This window comes from Neolamprologus brichardi, chromosome 10, assembly GCF_056152115.1.
Source record: "Neolamprologus brichardi isolate AB-2024 chromosome 10, ASM5615211v1, whole genome shotgun sequence".
Lineage (NCBI taxonomy): Eukaryota > Metazoa > Chordata > Actinopteri > Cichliformes > Cichlidae > Neolamprologus > Neolamprologus brichardi.
In genome coordinates, this window is record NC_142113.1 from 8,890,043 (window position 1) to 8,910,378 (window position 20,336).

The 20,336-nt window shown below is 41.1% G+C and overlaps 1 protein-coding gene across 1 annotated transcript; it reads right to left on the reverse strand.

Annotated features, from left to right (window-relative positions):
- Window positions 1-1,420: 1,420 nt before the first annotated feature.
- On the reverse strand, window positions 1,421-18,239 carry eral1 (Era-like 12S mitochondrial rRNA chaperone 1). The gene is made up of 11 exons (XM_006799555.3): window positions 17,988-18,239; window positions 14,890-15,048; window positions 13,014-13,141; window positions 12,848-12,925; window positions 12,710-12,756; window positions 12,560-12,621; window positions 12,308-12,420; window positions 9,664-9,960; window positions 9,433-9,582; window positions 8,935-9,015; window positions 1,421-7,455 (listed from the first exon to the last, which is right to left on the reverse strand). Exons 1-11 carry the CDS (start codon window positions 18,091-18,093, stop codon window positions 7,333-7,335), a joined length of 1,344 nt encoding a protein of 447 aa, XP_006799618.1. The 5' UTR covers window positions 18,094-18,239; the 3' UTR covers window positions 1,421-7,332.
- Window positions 18,240-20,336: the final 2,097 nt, after the last annotated feature.

Sequence of the window (20,336 nt, forward strand, 5' to 3'; positions counted from 1 at the left end):
ATTAGGAGGGTTTCATCTCACACTCAGTGCCATCTGCTGTATTAGTGACGCCTAAGGGGAAAAAAAGAAAAGTTAAGGAAATAAAAGATTTAGGATATTATTTAGATGAAAATTCATTAAAAGTGCAACACAATTACTATTATTGTTAACTTACAAGGTGTGACTGAATATTGAGATTACACAGGAATTTAAGCTTCTATGCAAACTGTAAAATGTAGCTAAAGTTACGTCGAATCAGATTTTAACAGTAATGTGCCCTAACGTTTGTTTGTGAGGGACAGCCAATCATGTCATGTCCACTTTAAGTCAGTTAATGGGGAGTTATTTTATGCAATTGTTTTAAGAGACTCTGCTTTTGTTATTTGTCATTAAAAAAAAAACAGTCTGCGACAACAAAATATTTTTGGTGTTGGGATCTTATAATGCTGCCTGGCATTTTCCTTGACCTGTGTCAGTGTGTGTTGGTGGTAGTGGTGGGGCAGGTTACAAGTCTCTTTACAATTTTACGTAGTTTTCCAGGTCTAATCACATGATACATATAATTGTTGTGCAAATGGTCCTTACAGGATACATGGTCCTCGTGTTTCTCAGTGGTCAGGTCCTTTTATACAGTAGGCTACTTGAACAAGCAAATACTCTTTAAAATAGATGGTTAAAGATAGAAGCTGTTTTCTGCTTGCCAGCCACTTACTCAACAAGCTTATCATTAACTGTTTGTAGGTATTTTGCAACCCGCTGACATTAGTTTACTGACTTTGTTCACCACTCAGAATTCCTTCAGCTGCAAAAGATTTGAATTCTAATCAATGTTATTTTTCTTCTTTAGATCTATCCATAATCCGTTTTAACCCACTCCAAACTTTACCTCAACTTTTGTAGAGTCAGTCTCACGTCATCTTAAAACTCTTTGATATAATGAAGAGTTCATAATTAAATCAACTGACTGCAAGCATAAGACAGTCTGCTTTTGGACTACAGTTGCTGGGGCTGCCAGTCCGGGGCAAATGTGCAGTAGCTTTAAATCTAGACCATTTGTAAAGGATTTTTCCCACAGGGGGATCATTCGTTTTAAATATATCATTTTATATAATTACCATTTGCCAGACTCATAGGCAACCACATCCTTTTCTCGGAAGGCTTAAGAAAGACTTAAGATCTCGGCACAATGACGCTACACATACCTCCGTGTCTATCTCTAACTTCTAACTTCAGATCTTTACCACCTAATCTGGCAGCCCTGATTCTAACATCCTGATTTAAAGGTGTGACAAATAAAGGTTTTATATTACCTATTTCTGTAGTTGCCTTTTCAAAAGGGATCTGATATTTATTTGTCCAAATGTCTGGTTAAAAAAAAAAAAAAAAACTCCAGGGGATGTACTTCAAATCAAAGTACACAATGTAATAATAAAGACTGAAATCCTGCACAAATGTGTAATTTTTATTTACATATCAAGCATCCTTACTCTGACCAAAATATCCTTCTCTAATGTACAATGCTGTTAGATTAACTATGATGCAAATGACATTGTACAACAGTGCCAAGATAGAGCTAGTTCAACCAATCATATACATTCAGGTACTTCACTTCTGTGGTTTCCAGTCTATGGGTCAGGCTGTAGGATTAAAAGGACTGTAGAACGATTAATGGAAGAAGAAAGTCGATCAAAGCTCAGCAGCACACATTTTTATTCACTTCTGTAACTTTAATCTAAGAAGTCAAAAACTAGTGTGGCTGGGGAAATGATCTAATCTCCAACAGTGCATTAGATTTAAGCACCTTAATGCAAAACCCTTAATCTGAAGTTCCTCCAAATTGTTCTCCAGTACTTAAATAAATCTCCCATCTCACCTTCTGGTGCTTTAATATAACTGAACACACAAATGCTAAACTTGCCAGAATATTTCAGCATGTCCCGCACTCATTAATCACAGGCCAAGAATCTTCAGAACTTTTTATAAGGAGTCAAACCCAAACAGAGCCCTGTTTGGAGTCTCTCTTAGAAACCTTCAGTAATGTGACCACTGGCCAGATGTTTCATATCTCTGATGGAACTACCTTCTGTTCATAATAAAAATAAATCTGTTAATCTTTCAGAAAAGCTCTCTATTATTTCCAAATTCCCATCATGTAAAGATTCAAAACCAAATTTATGGCACAATAAAGGCATCCTTCCCTGTTGTGCTAATGAGTGCTGGGGAATAAAAAAAGCTTATCTATGCATGCAAATGGAAAGTTGTAGAAGGAGTAGAAGCATTTCTACAGCAGATAAAGAGCTCAAGGCAAAGCAAACCCCAGATAGTAATACCTCCATCTTTATCTCACCTCTCACACCCCCCGCCAGATCCCACACCCTAACTAGGGAGTGTTTTACCATGGCAACTGTCACGTTCCACTTAACGTGGTCCCACGGTTCATACACAGCATGCACGTAGTTACTGAATTGAATGATTAGATTTGGTTCAAAATATTAGGTATTCCCTCTGTAGGTACAAATTGAGCTATGATAAATGAACCTGACCTTAAAATAGGGGGTGAATAGTGTTTTTCTATATGAATAACTTGGTTTTGGAACTAGTGCTTTCATCAGTGCTGCTTGAGGAGTCCCTACACCTGAAAAAGATGTGGTGTACATTATGTATTCCTGCGTACATCCTGCACTACATGACTCCCACCAGAGTCATTTACAGCTTAACAAGCTTTTGCACCAATTTTGAACTTGGAATTCAACGAGTTTCTACACGAGGAGCAAGAGACAGCTAAACCCCCCAGGAAGACTAATTTTCTCCTGAAAAACAGTCTGTTTTGAAGGGATGCAGACAAACTGTCAGGGATTAAAGACAAACCGCAGCAGGCAACCCGCTCGATCACAGTCCAGCCATAATTTGACACTGTGAATTTGATGTTCGGCGTGTATGTGGCATATCTAATAAAAAATTACATCTCAGCTCTCCATATCCCGCAATCTAGCTAAGCGCGAGAAAGAGGAATAGAGCCCGTTTAATAAGTCAGATAACATGACATCAGCTGACATATCGTGGCATTAAATTCCAAACCATTGCACATAAATCCAAAGTATATGAGATTCAGAGGATTGTAGAGATGGCGAGCATTCGATTTATTACCATGCGGTGAGATAAAGTTCCAAGCTTTTTGCTTTTTTTTTTTAAAATAAATGACAGGAGATACCTTGCATTGGCTGACTGCTTGAATTCTTGCAATTAGCCATGTGTGACAGAGAAAGGTCAAAACTAACAATTAACATTGGTGAGATGGAGTAACATTTGGGCAAATGAGAAACATGTAGTTCTTCTAAAAGTCCTTAAATTGCTGAAGTATATAATTGAAAGTTTATACTTCTTAGCGAGAAAGAAAAAGGAGCCTAACTCTTGAAATGTTGCAGTTCATCATATTAGAATATAATTACACTTGTCTTTTGATTCTGGGGGTGAAAAATGTCTAGACCCATCATTGTATGACTGGGCTGCACAGCTTAAGTCTATTATACCTTTATTTTTTTTATATTTCATGTGCAATCTTAAGGTCAAAAACTACCTCTCCCCACATATTTAGACACAGTGAAAACGCCGCAAATGCAGTGAAGGCAGAAAATATTTTAAAAACCAGGACTCTTTGTCTCAAAGTGGGTAAACAATTTTCTTACCACAGGAAAAAACGCTGCTAAATTTAAACTTTAGCATTTCCAAAGTACTTAAAATGAGTCAAGATGTTATGATGTCCTTCAAAGAACTGAATCGAAAGCATGGGATATCCAAGTTAGAAGATCTTAAAGCAGTTTTTCAAACAGTCATCATAAAGTTTTATACATCTGGACGTAATAAAACAAATGGTGTGGTCTTTAGCAGATCTGAAAATGACTCAGATTCAACCTCGGCTGAATTACAAAACGCGACAGAAGCAATTGTTGCTGCTCATCAATCTTTTTTTTAACCTTTCCAAAGAATTTGAAGTCCATCATTCTAAAGATTATTCACAAGTGGAAAAAAAATTAAAGGCAGTTTTCACAGGTGTGGACGTCCCAGCAAGGTCACCACAAGGTCAGACAATGTAAAGTACCATATACCAACTCTGTTTGCAGGGCTTGCCAGGAGAAAACCTCTTCTTTCTTAAAAGAACATGGCAGCACGGCTTCAGTTTGCTAAGTTGCACCTGAACAAAGTCCTTTGGACAGAAGAGACCAAAGTACAGATGTTTAACCATAATGCACAGCACCACATTTGAAGAAAACCAAGCACAACAAGCATATCATCACAAACACTTCATACCAGCCGTCAAGCATGGTGGTGGAGGGGTGATGATTTGGGCTTGTTTTGCATCTGGGCACCATGCAGTCACTGAACCATTAAAACACCACAAACTCCTCTGTATACCAAAGTATTCTAGAGGCAAATGTGGGCCATCTATCTGATTGCTTAGGCAGGTGGCACAGCAGCAAATTTACAATAGAAAGGCTGAAAATAACAGAATCAAAGTGCTGCAAAGTCCAGGCTTCAGCCTGACTGAATGGTGGTGTGGGACCTAAACAGAGCTGTACATAAACAAATCCCCACTTCTTCTATATTTTGGGTTAGTTTTTAATAAACAAATAGTGCCATGGTATAATGCCATGAGATGCTGTTCAACTGAGGTTGTATTTACCAAATTTTCAGACCTGGTAAGTAATAGATGTAAAATCCTAGAACTGAAAGAGGGTGCACTTTTTTGTCATGTGACTGTTAATGATATTCATCTTTTTAGCCGACCATAATCACCTGGTGAAATAAAGATGAAAAAAGACTGTTTTAGAATCTACTCACTAGAACATTTTGAAACTGAAATGTCAGCAGAAGATTGGACGCCTACTTGTGTCAGAGTTCATACCGCAGACTGACACGCTATACCTGGGTAAAGTGAACATATGCTCCTGCCAAATGATATGTGCACTAAATAAGACTACTGCTTTTGCAGTGCAGGACATTTGGCAAGAGGTCAGAGCAACATGTGAAAATTATTTTAAAAGAAATTCCCCTGGACCCAAACCTTTGTGCATGGCTTATCCAGCCCTTTGTATGTGTATCTGTGAAGAAAAATGAACCCACTGCTTTAAACACCAAAAACCTAAATGCATTATTTGGGGACAATAAAATCCCTAATCCCATTGGACAAGACAATGAATGGCAAATGAAAGAATAACATATATTCTGAATAACAAATCAAAAATATTCAAGGAATATTTTTTGAAATACGTGGAAGATTTGGCAGAAAATTAGCCATAAATGCTGTTGTAGATGATAATCTGTTTTTTCCTTCAACAAACACTTGAATATATGTCACGTGCATTATTCCCCTACTGTATGTTTTTAAAAGAAAAATAGTATTTGTGTGTGTTTTGAGTCCAGCTGGGTGTAGAAAGGGTGTGGGCCATCACTTGACAGAGGCAATCAGGTTGGACAGAGATAAGAAAAAGAAAAGTACACTCTGGTCCACCCCAGATGTCATCACAGTATGTTAATGAGCCAGAGTGGGGCCTTTAAGTGCTGGAACCCAACAGAGGGACCAGTAAGGAGACCAGACGATGACACACACTGAAGGCAAAGAGGCGAGTATGTGACAGAGATGTGGTAACTGAGGCCTGGAGGCTCTGCGACAGGATCCCTTTCTTTTAATTTAAATACAAAACAGATTTCATATTACAAACATTTTAATTGGTTGTTCTACTCTAACAGTTATCCTCCTTGTTCTTGCAGATTACAAACTACAGGGACTCCCTGCTCACGGTTCTGTCTTGTGCCCTGGACAGGATATCATCTTATACTGTAAGTTTATAAAAGAGACACTACAGTATAGATGATGTACTATCCAGGGTTTCATTCCCCCTCCGCTGCTATCAGCACACCAACACTGTAACTGACCGAAGCCTGAACACTCTGAGGGAGGCTGTCAAACCGTTACCATTACTGAGTTTTAGTAATGGTAAGGGTTCTACAGCCTTCTCTCAATGTCATCTAGACCGGGAGGTGTCACTCACAAGCTCCTGGCGAGTATTTCCTTTTTTTTTTTTTTTTTTTTTTAAATAAGTGCATATGAAATAAAGCAGATGGTTCTTAAATAAGCTTCTCATTGTTTTTGTTCATCTCGGTGCAGCATATCAGCACTTTAAACTGATTTTGTTTGAGGGATTGCTTTCCTTCCCTGGCCGACGTGCATCGGTTTAAATATTTCCTAACTGCTGTCGGCTTGTCAAAGTGGCGATCTCTGCTGCGCAACGGGCTTGTCTAATCACTGGGAAGCAGCCGTTTTTGAGAGTAGGGGGAGCTTGAGGGGCTGACACAGCTTCTGAGAGACATTCAAGGCCTCTCCCTCCCTCCCCTGCTTAAGGCCACTAGCTGGTTATTCATCAAGATGCCCCGAATAGAGTAACCGTCAAGTTAACTCACAGGCAGCAGGAATGAATCTAATCACCATTATCTGACCCATTTTAGCATCAGGTTAGTGCTCCATTTTGCCATCCATTAGGGAGACAATTCAGCCCTCAGGGGCAAAGCTGGGCTTTATAAGAGCCAAAAAAGCAGAAGGAGGGAGAAGTGGGAAGCAGAGAAGGGAGGTGAGAGGGGGGGGAGAAAAAGGAAGAAAGAAGCAGAACAAAAAAGTGATAGTTGCAGGGTTGGATGGCCACACTTCAAAGGCAGTGGAGGAGGCTAAAGTGATGTGGGAGTGGAGGGAACAGGGTTGGATGGTACATCAGGGACATTTGAGTGAACATGACTGCGCAGGTCCCGCTTCAGTTTATCTACAGCCCGTGTTTGCACGAGGCGCCCGCCAAGTAAAAAGCTCTGAGAGCCAAAGATAAACCATCGGCTTTTTCACAGCTCGCCAAACCTGCTCAGCCATGAGCACACTGTCAAACTTGTGTCAAAACACTCATTTGATGGGAGTCTATGTCATGTTTGTTACTGAAAATATATCACTGCTTAATAATAATAATAAAAATAATAATAATTCGGGTGGGGGTGGGGGCTCTGTGGCTTGTGGAAGCTACATTTAATCAACACTTTGTTTTTTTGCAGAAAAACCAAGGTGCTCTTTGCACTTCAACATTATCTATGAACCGCATTCTGTAACATCTCTATGTAAAAGCTTTAATAATGCACGGGATGAAAGGAGGCTGCAAAAGTCACAATTTATAGTAGAATTCCTCTTCTTTAGAGAGGTGTCAGGTCAAAGGAGTTCTGGGTCTGAGAATATTTTATATGTTAAGTTACAGCTCCATATCAAACTCATGATGAGAGGTCTGTCCTTTTCTCTTCCTATTGCAAGTCCTTCATCCATTTTCACTTTTTCAGCTTGACTGAGAGCTTCAACCTGACTTCCCTCAGGTATACTCTGCTCAGGTCATCGCTCGCTTCTTGTGCGATCCGCGCTACCATCTGTCCAGCTGTGCCGATCACCATCCTCTACACACACAATAGAAACAGAAACATCAGCATCAGGCACCACTGAGCACATGAAAGGTTTTATTTCATTTAGGGAAGAATAGTTTCCTTCAGGAAAAGTTTAGACGAGCATCATAACCTCAGCATATCATAACTGCAGGAAAATGAACTTGTCAAAGATTAAACATTTGTGATTCAAAATGCTGATTATTCATATCTTTATATCGTTACCTTATTTGATTAAAACCTCTATAAATCAGTCAGTGTCCTTTATATCTCTGGTCTTTGGTTCCACCCATGTATGGTTGCATGCATGGGTAAAAAGTAGCTTTGAGTCAGGAAAAACACTAAATTCAGTGTTTATTGGTCAGTTACTCATTCGAGTTCTACCTCTACATTTCTTGAATCATTCCTGTGTGACATGCAAACTGTGAAGAACAGCGATGATCTGCATAACTCTTCTTGGAGGTCACCGACCTTGAAACATTTTCAGCACAACAGACGTAGCTTCAAATATTCTCTGTCGTTAAAAATGCATGGCTTAGAAAGGCTGCTCTAATATTTATGAGTTAAAAACACAAGGAAAAAGAATTTTTGGAGGTACGGGGCAAACAAATACCAGAAGCCATCAGAGAGGCTACAGGTGTCAGTAAGAGAGGTAAAGATTTCACTTCTTTCAGCCCAGCATGCACTGACACTTCAGAATGACAGCCTATCATTAAATTACATGTCCACACACAGAAGTAGAAATAAAGAGTTGATCCTAGTAGTGGGCAGCACGACTGCAGTCACCCCTTTGACCCAAAGTTGGATAAAGTGTTAAGAAAACAGATGTGATTATATGGGTACTGCAGTAGATGTGGTCACACCACTGAACACAAAAGTACTTTCAAGGAATTGACTTCCCATCAATACTCAAAATATGCAACTCTTGCTAAAGCATGCGGAAGTAATTAAAAGTTATTTACACAGCGCCAAATCCCAACATCAGTTGCCTCAAGGTGCTTTATATTGTAAGGTAGACCCTACAATAACGCATACAGAGAAAAACCCAACAATCATTTGAGCCCCTATGAGCAAGCACTGTGGCGAAAGTGGGAAGAAAAAACTCTGTTAACAGGAAGAAACCTCAAAGAATGTCAACTGGATTCAACACTTTGACTAAACCACTCCAAAACCTTCATTTTGTTTTTTGCTTTTTGAGACATTTAGAGGTGAACTATGGCAAGTTATCCAGCTGCTGAAGCAGAAAAGTGGCCCCAGACGCATCACACTACCACCAGCATGTTTGATTGTTGGTGTGAGGTTTTTTTTATGAAATATTGTACTAGTTTTACACTAGATGTCTCTGGGAATAAAAAAAAAAAAAGAGTGATTTCAAACAACTACATGGACATACAGCACGTTTACGGCTGTCTCATTTGGTATGCAGGCCAAGTACAGCACTTCACTAACACAGATGCACGTGATAAAAGCCCAATAAAGAGTGAGAATGCTTACCATGTGGGTTTCTTTCTTTGTGTAAAGTTTCACAGAAATATCCAGCTCTCCATCTTCTCCATCTTGCCAGAGCTCAATAGACTAAAAATAGAGACATTTTGATCTTAGAAATGTATTCTTCACACATTAGGCAAATAAAGTTTTTAAAAATGGCAGCAGAGTCAAAGCAAGAGCAGATAATATATTCTGTGCAGAGAGAAACTCATGTCGCATAACTCCAAGAGCTGCTAATAACTAATCAAGCCCACAGTACGCCTTTGACATAGTTGTGTGATTCTGTAATGACAGATTTTATAATGATGTATTCAAAAATGACCCTTGGGGTTTTCAGAAGCAGCAACAAACAGCTGCATCAAGCACATGTCAACATGTAGAATGGAGGCAAGTATGAAGCTCTTTAAATAGGCTTTAATCAGTGCAGCCAGATGTGACGAGTGCACTTTGCTGTCAGCTTACGGTCACATGTGACTTCAGAGAGTTCACTGGTTCATTAGTCACCTGTGTCATTGAATAGGGTACTTCCTGGGGCAGATACTCCAGAAGCTTCTCTCTGATGATGTTAGTGCAGACCTCCTCTGGACTTTGGTCAGTCAGGACTTCACTGTGATATTGCCATGATCCTGGCTTGGCAGCAACCATGAAGTAGCTCTTTAAGAACAGATAAAAACAGAACACAGTTATACCACATGAACATTACAGTGTATCTTGATCTGGTCATATAACATTTACCTTCAGAGTGTCCACGTCCTCTCTGTCCACTGACGACAGCATGAACACGTCCTTGAAGTGAGGCCAGCCCTGCTGGTTTCTCAGTGTCTTCAGCTGTTCTTTGCTCTGCGCAGAGGTCGGCTCACTCCCATCCTCGGGTTCTGCGTTTTCCTCGTCCTCTGAAGCCCTTTCTGATCTTTTCTCTGCCCACGGGGGCTTGATCACTGGCCTGATGCGCATTTTGCGTCCATTCACCACTCCACACGTCAACTGAGCCGTGATATCCAGCAGTCTATCTTTAGCCTTCATGAGGTCCACCTTAAAATAAAATAAAATATGCAAACATTATCGCCTTTTCATGCAGGAACTATTTTCTTTATACCATCACGGTGATGGAAACTGTAAAGGCAGCAACATGCACACTTGCTTTGTTTGGCAGTTGCAGCTCTGTAGAAAGAAAGTAGTAGTTCCTACATCCAACTCCGACAACACTTGAAGAGTCAATTAAAACTTTTAATTCTTGCAGTAAAAGAGCATTTTATTGATTGTTTAATTGAGCAATTGGGTAAAAATACTTTTGAGCAATAATAAATACTCAAAAGAGAAAAACAAGGTCTTAAATAATCAGGCCCCATCTTATCTTAATGACCTTGTAGTACCATATCACCCTATTAGAGCACTTCGCTCTCGCTTTGCAGGCCTACTTGTTGTTCCTAGAGTATTTAAAAGTAGAATGGGAGGGAGAGCCTTCAGTTTTCAGGCCCCTCTTCTGTGGAACCAGCTTCCAGTTTGGATTCGGGAGACAGACACTATCTCTACTTTTAAGATTAGGCTTAAAACTTTCCTTTTTGCTAAAGCATATAGTTAGGGCTGGACCAGGTGACCCTGAATCCTCCCTTAGTTATGCTGCAATAGATGTAGGCTGCCGGGGGATTCCCATGATGCATTGAGTTTTTCCTTTCCAGTCACCTTTCTCGCTCTCTATGTATTAACAGACCTCTCTGTGTTGAATCATATCTGTTATTAACCTCTGTCTCTCTTCCACAGCATGTCTTTATCCTGTCTTCCTTCTCTCACCCCAATCGGTCGCAGCAGATGGCCGCCCCTCCCTGAGCCTGGTTCTGCTAGAGGTTTCTTCCTGTTAAAAGGGAGTTTTTCCTTCCCACTGTCGCCAAAGTGCTTGCTCATAGGGGGTCATATGATTGTTGGGTTTTTCTCTGTATCTATGAAGCGCCTTGAGGCGACTTTTGTTGTGATTTGGCGCTATATAAATAAAATTGAATTGAATTGAATTGAATAGCTCTTTTAAAATGAACTGCTCACTGGTTTCTATTTTAGACTGAAGTGTTTTAATACTTGCATACAGTATCTATAAAAAAGTAAAGCATTTATGTATTTACCTGCCATATTAAAAACAATCTTAGATGCAAAAATAAATAATCATAAGTACAGTAATGTCAAATAAAATTAGGCATAGATGCAAGCTCACTCTTTCTTCTTAGAAAGCTTACTTACACAAGCAGGAGGTAAAAAGATTTGACAGTTTTTTATCTCCTGGATGAGGTATCTGTTTTTGTGTGTGCGTATATTATATATTATATTAACTAAACTAAATCTGCAAAACAGTGTTACTAAAGTCTTGAAATAAATATGGTCTCGTACACCCCATGCCCCCCTTCAGATTCACCCCTGCATATGTACACTTTAACTTCTGTAGCTTTACTTCAGATATTCTCTGTGTAAAACAATCAGCGGTGGATGAGAGCAGCTACAAAGCTCGCTTTTCTTCACATTGGAGCTTGTTGAACAGGCGGTTTGGTTAAGGACTCAAGCCAGCTTTTTCCCAGTAAAGGACTTTATGGCAATTACAGTAACAAGCGCTGCTATTCTGTACACTAGAAAACCCTTTTCTTTCACTCCACCTGTGCTCATGGTCTCCGTAACAGCTCCACCTCTTTGCTCTAACTGAGCGCTACAGAGTCGTGGATTACACAAAGCACCAAACAAAAAACTTTGCATTGAGGATTTTCTATTATCGAGTGATTTGAATTAATCAATCACTGCAGTGGAATTCACTGCAATAAATCCCATATTATTCCTTACTGTGGACAAACCTAATGAAAGGAACAAAGCTGTAACATAAACACGTATTGGCAGCAACATTGTACTTAATGACCTTTCCCTGCTGCTGTAAATACTCATATTTTCTTTTTTTTAATCATCCTGTGGGGTTTGGGATGGAAGGCCACATCATTCTGAAACTAGAAGCTACTGTGAGATGAACTGATTTTGGGCTCTTTATTTGGTTTGGTGACAGTGACACAAACACTGAATGATGCCAGCTTTAGCTTTTAGCTTCAATAATAATAATGAATTAGGATATTATAGGCAAAAAAGTGCTTCTTGTAAAGTGTACAGTACATTAACTGCTACTATTCCTGCAAATACTGCTTGTTTCAAATAGTTATAAACAAGCAGGTGAGGTGGTATAACTACAGTTATTACTAAGTACTTGTCAAGAAGTTACAATATGAGGCATTCATACAAGAGAAAGGCTAGACTACATTACTACATAAGCTTTTATCAATCAGATTTCTTCCTGCCTTGTAGTTTCTGCTTTTATGAATCATGCGAAACATGCACATTTTACTCCAGCAAAAAGTACCTTATTCAGGACTAGGACTGCTGGAATATTCGGGTGCTGGGCCAGGCATTTCAGCACCTCAAAGTCGAGCCTGCTGCACATCCATTTGTCTGCCACATCCACCATGACTACCACTGGAAATGTAATTATAAGCATTTAAAAGGGAGCACTGCGCACCACTGTTCACATTAGATCAGCACAAAGAATAATAATTAAAAAAATAGAGACTGCTCAATTGCGGTTAATAAATGACCCAGAGTGAATATATCATACTTAGGTCAGCTTCTTTGACCGTGTTCCAGGGATCCACAAGCAAAGACTTCTCCAGCTGGTGTCTTTGAAGACAGAATTTATTCATGTATTACACAGCAGAATAAAACCAGAGGGAGACAGACTTGAGTAATATCTAAATGGGAAAAGCACCTTTTGACCTTTGATGGAGTAGTAAGACCAGGAGTATCAAGCAAGATCTACAAAAAACAAACAATTTATTGACAAAGGCATATAACTTCTGAGCAACATTCCTGAATTAAAACAGAAAGGAAGCGAAAAGGTTCGTACTATCTGTGTGTCTTCCTCTGTTAGGACGCCCAGTGCACGTGACCGTGTAGTGTGTACTTTCTTGGACACAGCAAACACCTTTAAGACAAGATTACAGATTTTAGAAGGTGAGTAATAAGACAAATATTTTACAGAGTAAAGATTTTTTTAAAAGAAAGACAAAAACCTTTCTGCCAAGGAGCTGATTGGACAATGTGGATTTCCCAGCATTTGGGGCACCTATTATAGCCACTTTCAAAACCTTTGAGTTTTCAGGTTGATCTGGATGTTTCATTAACAGAGACAACTGTTCACCTAAAAAGACACAACACTAAACATTAGACAGACCATAAACATGACAGAAGGATGACATGTGCAATTTTTGGGAAAAGGCTTGGAGTTGGAATGATCAGGCAAATTTAGAGATGTACAGTGGGGCAAAAAAGTATTTAGTCAGCCACCGATTGTGCAAGTTCCCCCACTTAAAATGATGACAGAGGTCAGTAATTTGCACCAGAGGTACACTTCAACTGTGAGAGACAGAATGTGAAAAAAAAAAATCCATGAATTCACATGGTAGGATTTGTAAAGAATTTATTCGTAAATCAGGGTGGAAAATAAGTATTTGGTCACCTCAAACAAGGAAAATCCCTGGCTCTCACAGACCTGTAACGTCTTCTGTAAGAAGCTTTTCTGTCCCCCACTCGTTACCTGTATGAATGGCACCTGTTTGACCTCATCATCTGTATAAAAGACACCTGTCCACAGCCTCAACCAATCAGACTCCAAACTCCGCCATGGCCAAGACCAAAGAGCTTTCGAAGGACACCAGGAAAAGAATTGTAGACCTGCACCAGACTGGGAAGAGTGAATCTACAATAGGCAAGCAGCTTGGTGTGAAAAAATCAACTGTGGGAGCAATCATCAGAAAATGGAAGACATACAAGACCACTGATAATCTCCCTCGATCTGGGGCTCCACGCAAGATCTCATCCCGTGGGGTCAAAATGATCATGAGAACGGTGAGCAAAGATCCCAGAACCACACGGGGGGACCTGGTGAATGACCTGCAGAGAGCTGGGACCAAAGTAACAAAGGTCACCATCAGTAACACACTACAACGGCAGGGAATCAAATCCCGCAGTGCCAGACGTGTTCCGCTGCTGAAGCCAGTGCATGTCCAGGCCCGTCTGAAGTTTGCCAGAGAGCACATGGATGATACAGCAGAGGATTGGGAGAATGTCATGTGGTCAGATGAAACCAAAGTAGAACTTTTTGGTATAAACTCAACTCGTCGTGTTTGGAGGAAGAAGAATACTGAGTTGCATCCCAAGAACACCATACCTACTGTGAAGCATGGGGGTGGAAACATCATGCTATGGGGCTGTTTTTCTGCCAAGGGGACAGGACGACTGATCTGTGTTAAGGACAGAATGAATGGGGCCAAGTATCATGAGATTTTGAGCCAAAACCTCCTTCCATCAGTGAGAACTTTGAAGATGAAACGAGGCTGGGTCTTCCAACATGACAATGATCCAAAACACTCGCCTGGGCAACAAAGGAGTTGCTCCGTAAGAAGCATTTGAAAGTCCTGGAGTGGCCTAGCCAGTCTCCAGACCTCAACCCCATAGAAAATCTGTGGCGGGAGTTGAAAGTCCGTGTTGCTCGGCGACAGCCCCAAAACATCACTGCTCTTGAGAAGATCTGCATGGAGGAATGGGCCAAAATACCAGCTACTGTGTGTGCAAACCTGGTAAAGACCTATAGTAAACGTTTGACCTCTGTTATTGCCAACAAAGGTTATGTTACAAAGTATTGAGTTGTATTTTTGTTATTGACCAAATACTTATTTTCCACCCTGATTTACGAATAAATTCTTTACAAATCCTACCATGTGAATTCATGGATTTTTTTTTCACATTCTGTCTCTCACAGTTGAAGTGTACCTCTGGTGCAAATTACTGACCTCTGTCATCATTTTAAGTGGGGGAACTTGCACAATCGGTGGCTGACTAAATACTTTTTTGCCCCACTGTAAATCTCTGAGGCAGTGGTCTGGTTACCGCTGTCAGGCGGAACTGAGGCTGGAAGGCGATAAATGTTGCCGTCTGCCTCTGCTGCTTTGCCTTTCATCAGTCTGCTGAGAAATGCCTCTGATGTAATAAAACAAGCAGGAGTGAAGATAAATCCGTTCCCCCCTCCACGGCTGCAGGCAGCATTTCCTGTAAAGACATCAAAATCTCCATCACTTCACTGCCAGCAGGCCCGCAAGCTGACTCAGATTATTCTTACTGGGATGTTAATATGACACAGAATAGTGACGCATTCAGATTTTCTTTGTCCAAACCCCCCCCCCCCCCCCCCCCCCAAAAAAAAAAGGTTCACAAAATAAACCATACATCATCACATAACTCCAAGATTTTTGTGCTGTCTTACCCCCAAAACTGCAGCTTTTGAAAGTCGTTTTGGATAACAAGCACTTTTATGGAGAAATGTGTTAACAAGCAATTTGTTGTTACTTTTGCAGAGAATTTTGAGCCTTAGCTGAGGTATAAAGTCTCAGGCTGCTCCTGTTAGCACTGTGCAGGAGAGAAATGATTCACTTTATCTAGCAAATATAAATGTAATCAATTTATGATTTAAACTACTTTTAAAATCATCTTAACTTTAATAGTAAGAGGAGGGGGGGGGGGAGGGGGGGGAGGGGTCCTCCTGGAGCTGGACCAAAATCAACAGGATCATCTTCCAGAAACTCACTACTCTCACTACATGAGAGTAGAGTAGACCCTATGGCAGTAGGGTCTGACAATGTCCGAGGATTTCATCCCGATACCTAATGGCAATCATGGTGCTGTTGCCTAGCCTGTAGAGGTCTGTGTGTCCCTCCATCAATATGGATCCCCAGACCATCACTGACCCAGTACCAAACCGGTTATACTGAACGATGTTACAGGCAGCATAACGTTCTCCACGGCTTCTCCAGACTCTGTCACATATGGTCAGGGTGAATCTGCTCTCATCTCTAAAAAGCAAAGGGCATCAGTGATGACCTGCCAATTCTGGTATTCTGATGGCAAAATCCAATCAGGATCAACATCATAGGGACCAACAGAGGATGTCAGTACACAGGCCATCTTATGTAGTCTGTTTTTGATCGCGTGGTCAGAGACACTCACACCAGCAGGCTGTAGGAGGTCATTCTGGCGATGCTCATCCTGTTCCTCCTTACACAAATGGAGCAGATGCCGATCCTGGTGATCGCTTATGGACCTTCTACTCTGTCCTAGAGTAACTGGTTTTCTCCTGGATTTTCCTCTACACTCTTAAGACTGTGCTGGGAGACACAGCAACCCATCCTGCCATCCTGGAGGAGTTGGACTACCTGTGTAACCTCTGTAGTTTCCAGGCATCGCCTAATGCTGACAGTAGTGACACTGATTCTAGCCAAATGCAAAACTGGTGAAAGAACTGTCAGAAAAGATGAGGTGGGACCTATAACACCATTCTGTTTTTTGAGTTGTCTCACCGTTGCCTCTTTTTTGCTCCTGTTGTTAATTTCATTAACACCAAAGCAGCTGAAACGGATTAACAGCCCCTCTACTACCTAACTACAAAGATCAATATCTCAGAAGTTTAACTGACTTGATGGTGTACTCAAAAAAAATAAAAATCCAAATTGGTTGGGTCTGGGATGTGAAAAGTCTACGTAATTCAAAGTAAATTTTACAAAATGTATCAATTTTTTTTTTTAAAATGACAGTGTAATCCAATTAGTGTGAAACAAATACACACTGTCAACTGAATCTACTCGACACAGTTGACTGCCAGCTGGTTATATTCCTATAGAAGAGGACGGTTGCTCAGCACAAATATATTACAGGGTGTATCAGAAAGAGTCATCCACTTACAAAGCGCTTTAACCTTGCAGCTATTTACTGGTAATGATCTAAACATGTACCTTTAGAAAAAGGGGATTCAAGAGTTTTTGTGAGTGCTTGCCGGTAGGTAACAACAGGTAACAACAACAGCAGCTCCAGACACGCTTTCTTGTATGTTATTACTAACTTGACCCCAATCAATTGCAGACTGATGCCAGACTGACTCAGTCTTACAACAACATGGCAGGTTTTAATGACGTGTTGGAGAACGTCTCATTTTTCAGTCAAAAAACATCTGTAGTGAGAAAAGTGTCTGTGAAGGTTCTCAGAGCCACCTCCACAGGACAAGACTCAGCAGTCCATCTGCATCTTAAGGATAAAGGTCACTCTTTCAAGGATGCCAATGTTCACATTTGGACAGAGAAGACAGATGGTTTGAAAGAGGAGTGAAAGAAGCCATTTATGTCCACTGTGAGCGACCATCTTTGAACAGAGGCGGTGGTTTACGACACCAACTGTCTGCCATCTATAATCCAGTTTTGAGTTCCCTCCCCAGACGCCTTAATGCCCACTCACATCCTGGGCCATCTGACCTCAGGAAATCACATGATAAGGTGGGGCCAGGTTTCACAATGAGCTCACCCGAAACCCTGGCTGATTGGGACCCACACCCATTTTCACACCTTGGCTAGAGGATCATCAGGGGGTCCTTTTGTCCCTCTTTGGAGGGACACTCCCACTAGGTTTAAATCTGGGACTCCCCACCATTTGACCTTAGAACTGAAGAAGCTTCTGGGATGAGAGGTGAAACGTCTTCAAGCAACTCAAAGAGGTCCAGACGCTTTTCTTTGCAAGCTCCTTTGACAGTAGTGAGAAAACTTTATCTCGTTGGATAAAACAGAAAGTGACAAACCGCAATATGTTCTTACATACTCAACGTATTGAGTATGTAAGAAAACCCAGGTAAAGCATTGAGATAATATCATATCGATAACAATAGCTCATCTTTTCCGCCTCAAAATTATCAGCCATATCTTCTGTCTGTTCACGGTCCTTTACACGGCGTCTATACAGTTAATCAAAACAGCAATGACATCTTCATCCATGTAGATGTCATTATAATGTCTATGGTTTTAGCATACAGTCTCCCTCACAAACCTCATTCCGAGCTACAGGTGACATTTCACTTTTCCCCATTTGGTATTAACCCCGAGCCTCAACTATTTCTCCTTTCAAAAATGAACAAAATAAACGATAAGCAGAAAAATAATGTCTCCACTGACCCGCTGTCAGAAACCATGACGCACTTTCCTGTCGAGCAGACACGGCGAGCCGCCTGGAGAGGACAGCCGAGTCTCTGAAAAAGCGACCACACACTCTGAGAGCCATCTTACTTTGACAAAACAACAGCTGCTGTGTTTTAGCTAATAAGACGTTGTTCGTCTGCGAAGAACTGGGTCGCTTGTTTACATTCACATTGCCTGTAAGGTAAAACCATGTTGCTTTAACCAAAGAGAGGTATCTTCCGCTCTGGAGAGGGTCTGTATGAGTGTGCTTGTGAAAGCTACATCGCCCCCTAGCGGCCGCAGGGTCAACTGCATCCCTGACCATCCTACTCACATTCATTTGAAATGTTAAAGTCAGATAGCAAATTAATCACACCCCACTGATTAAACTGATTTTTTTCAAGGCAAATAAAACTGAAATATTTATTGTTTGACAAGATTTACATCATAATATCCAACTACTCTCCTAATGACTCAGTAAAGACTGTACCAGTTGCGTACTCTTCACTGACTAAATCGAAAATGACAGTTCATGGTCTGAGTGACTGAAAATGATTGCATAAGAAGAGAAACAAGGAAACAAACAAATAAAGGCTGAGGAATGAGAAGAGAGATCATTGAGTTTGGAGGAACTATGCGATGGAGGAAATTATTCGAGTGGGCACAACTGTTCTCTAGGCCTTACTTCTACATAACTAACAAAATAATATAACTGTTGTGTGTCATTTTGCAGCAAACCCTCTTTAACTCCCAGAAGTCCCCCGAGGCCCCAGCTTAGGAACCACCTGTCTACAGCAGGAAGGACAGAGACAAGCTGAAATCAGCCGATGGCAATCCCAAATCAGCTCATCACAATGCACAAACGCGTCTGCCAACATGAGCAACCTGCAGTTTGAAATGAATGACAGACCTCAAAGGGACTTTTAGAAGAGGTGATATTCTCTAGATTACTTTGTGAGCAATGCTGCACCCACAACCGCAAATCAGATTGCACTGCTCAGAGATTTTCTTTCCCTCTTGTCCCATGAGTGCACACAACAGAGCTGATCCCCAAGGGTGCTTGAAGCACAGTTTTGACAGTGTTGTTGAGGATATATTGAGCATGGGTCGCCTAAAGCAGCATACTAACCTGAAGAAAGCATGCATGCTGACAAACTCACTCACCTCCCCGTAAGATTTAAGCACTAATTCATGAGGATCAGCTGATATAATGGCCTGATAACCACAAAGTGCATGAGGTTAATAGTCGGACTAAAAGGACGCAGTTTGCATGGTGATTGTTTACTGTAATACGTTGTTTTCAATATGCAAGGGAAAGCCAAGCAGAGCAGATGTCTCCCTGTAGTCCATCAAGCTCACCGGCTGTTTGTTAGTCCTGGAGGACTTGCTCGGGGTGGAACAAACACCTCCACTGGGGAGGATGATGAAGGATATCAGGTAGCTCACAATCTGTCATCATCTAACTCTAAAAGCTCAGCAGCAATGGAGGGGCAACAAAAATGGAGCTTTTAGCAGACACTTACTGCCAAATTCCAATTGAACCAGAAACCAAAAGGATATTTGAGGATCAGTAATGTTTGAACTTCCCCTCTATCTGCCTCTCTCCCACTCTCTCTCAAATTCATTCAAGGCATTTTCTCCCTCCGGGCTTTCCTCACATGGCCACTTCACGTGGGAGTGTATCAGAGTCTTTCTATGACTGCATTAACTTTGGCCTTCAGAAAGAGCTCTCTCTAGAAAAAAAAGGAAAAAAAGACAAAAAGGCTTCGCCTGCAGACCATTTAATCATAAGCTGTAGCCCACTTTGGTATGTGAAGTGCACTTGCCAATGAGATGCTGCACAGTGTGATGGAAAACCTCTCTGCTACGGCGATTCAGCATGCTGTTGATTCCTAATCAATCTTTATTTTCTGTAATTCAAAAGAACACGCGGCACTGACGTTGAACGAGTCAGATCTCCCCGAATATGCAGAATTTTCTGCAGCCCGATGTGGAGATTTTCTCAAACTTCTATTTTTGATTTATTAATAACGCTAGCTGGAATTAGATGAGCAATAACTGGCAGATCCTGCGCTAATAAGGAGAGCTTGCTCAGCACGAGGAATAACAAAGAACTATAAGCACGAGCCACGGGGCATGTCAACAGGGAGCAGAGGTGGGGGAAAAACAATCTGTCAGTGCGTCAGAGCATCCATCACTCCATCACCGCTGATTGCAGTGAGAGGCGTGATGGGGCACAGCCGGCTGACTTTCTCTCAAACAGCCGCTCCTGAACTTTATCATGCTGAGAACTCCAGCACAGATCGGCTATTTGCGAGGGATCCCACAGATTAATGAACGGATGGA

What these genes read in the sequence shown, in the direction of transcription:
- eral1 (XM_006799555.3), bottom strand. Translation starts at nt 18,093, where the DNA reads ATGGCTCTCAGAGTGTGTGGTCGCTTTTTCAGAGACTCGGCTGTCCTC. An exon ending in GGTCAAAGAAGCTGACCTAA is followed by an intron (nt 12,421 to 12,559) that starts GTATGATATATT and finishes TTACATTTCCAG; the next exon opens with TGGTAGTCATGGTGGATGTG. An exon ending in TACCCTATTCAATGACACAG is followed by an intron (nt 9,016 to 9,432) that starts GTGACTAATGAA and finishes CTCTATTTTTAG; the next exon opens with TCTATTGAGCTCTGGCAAGA.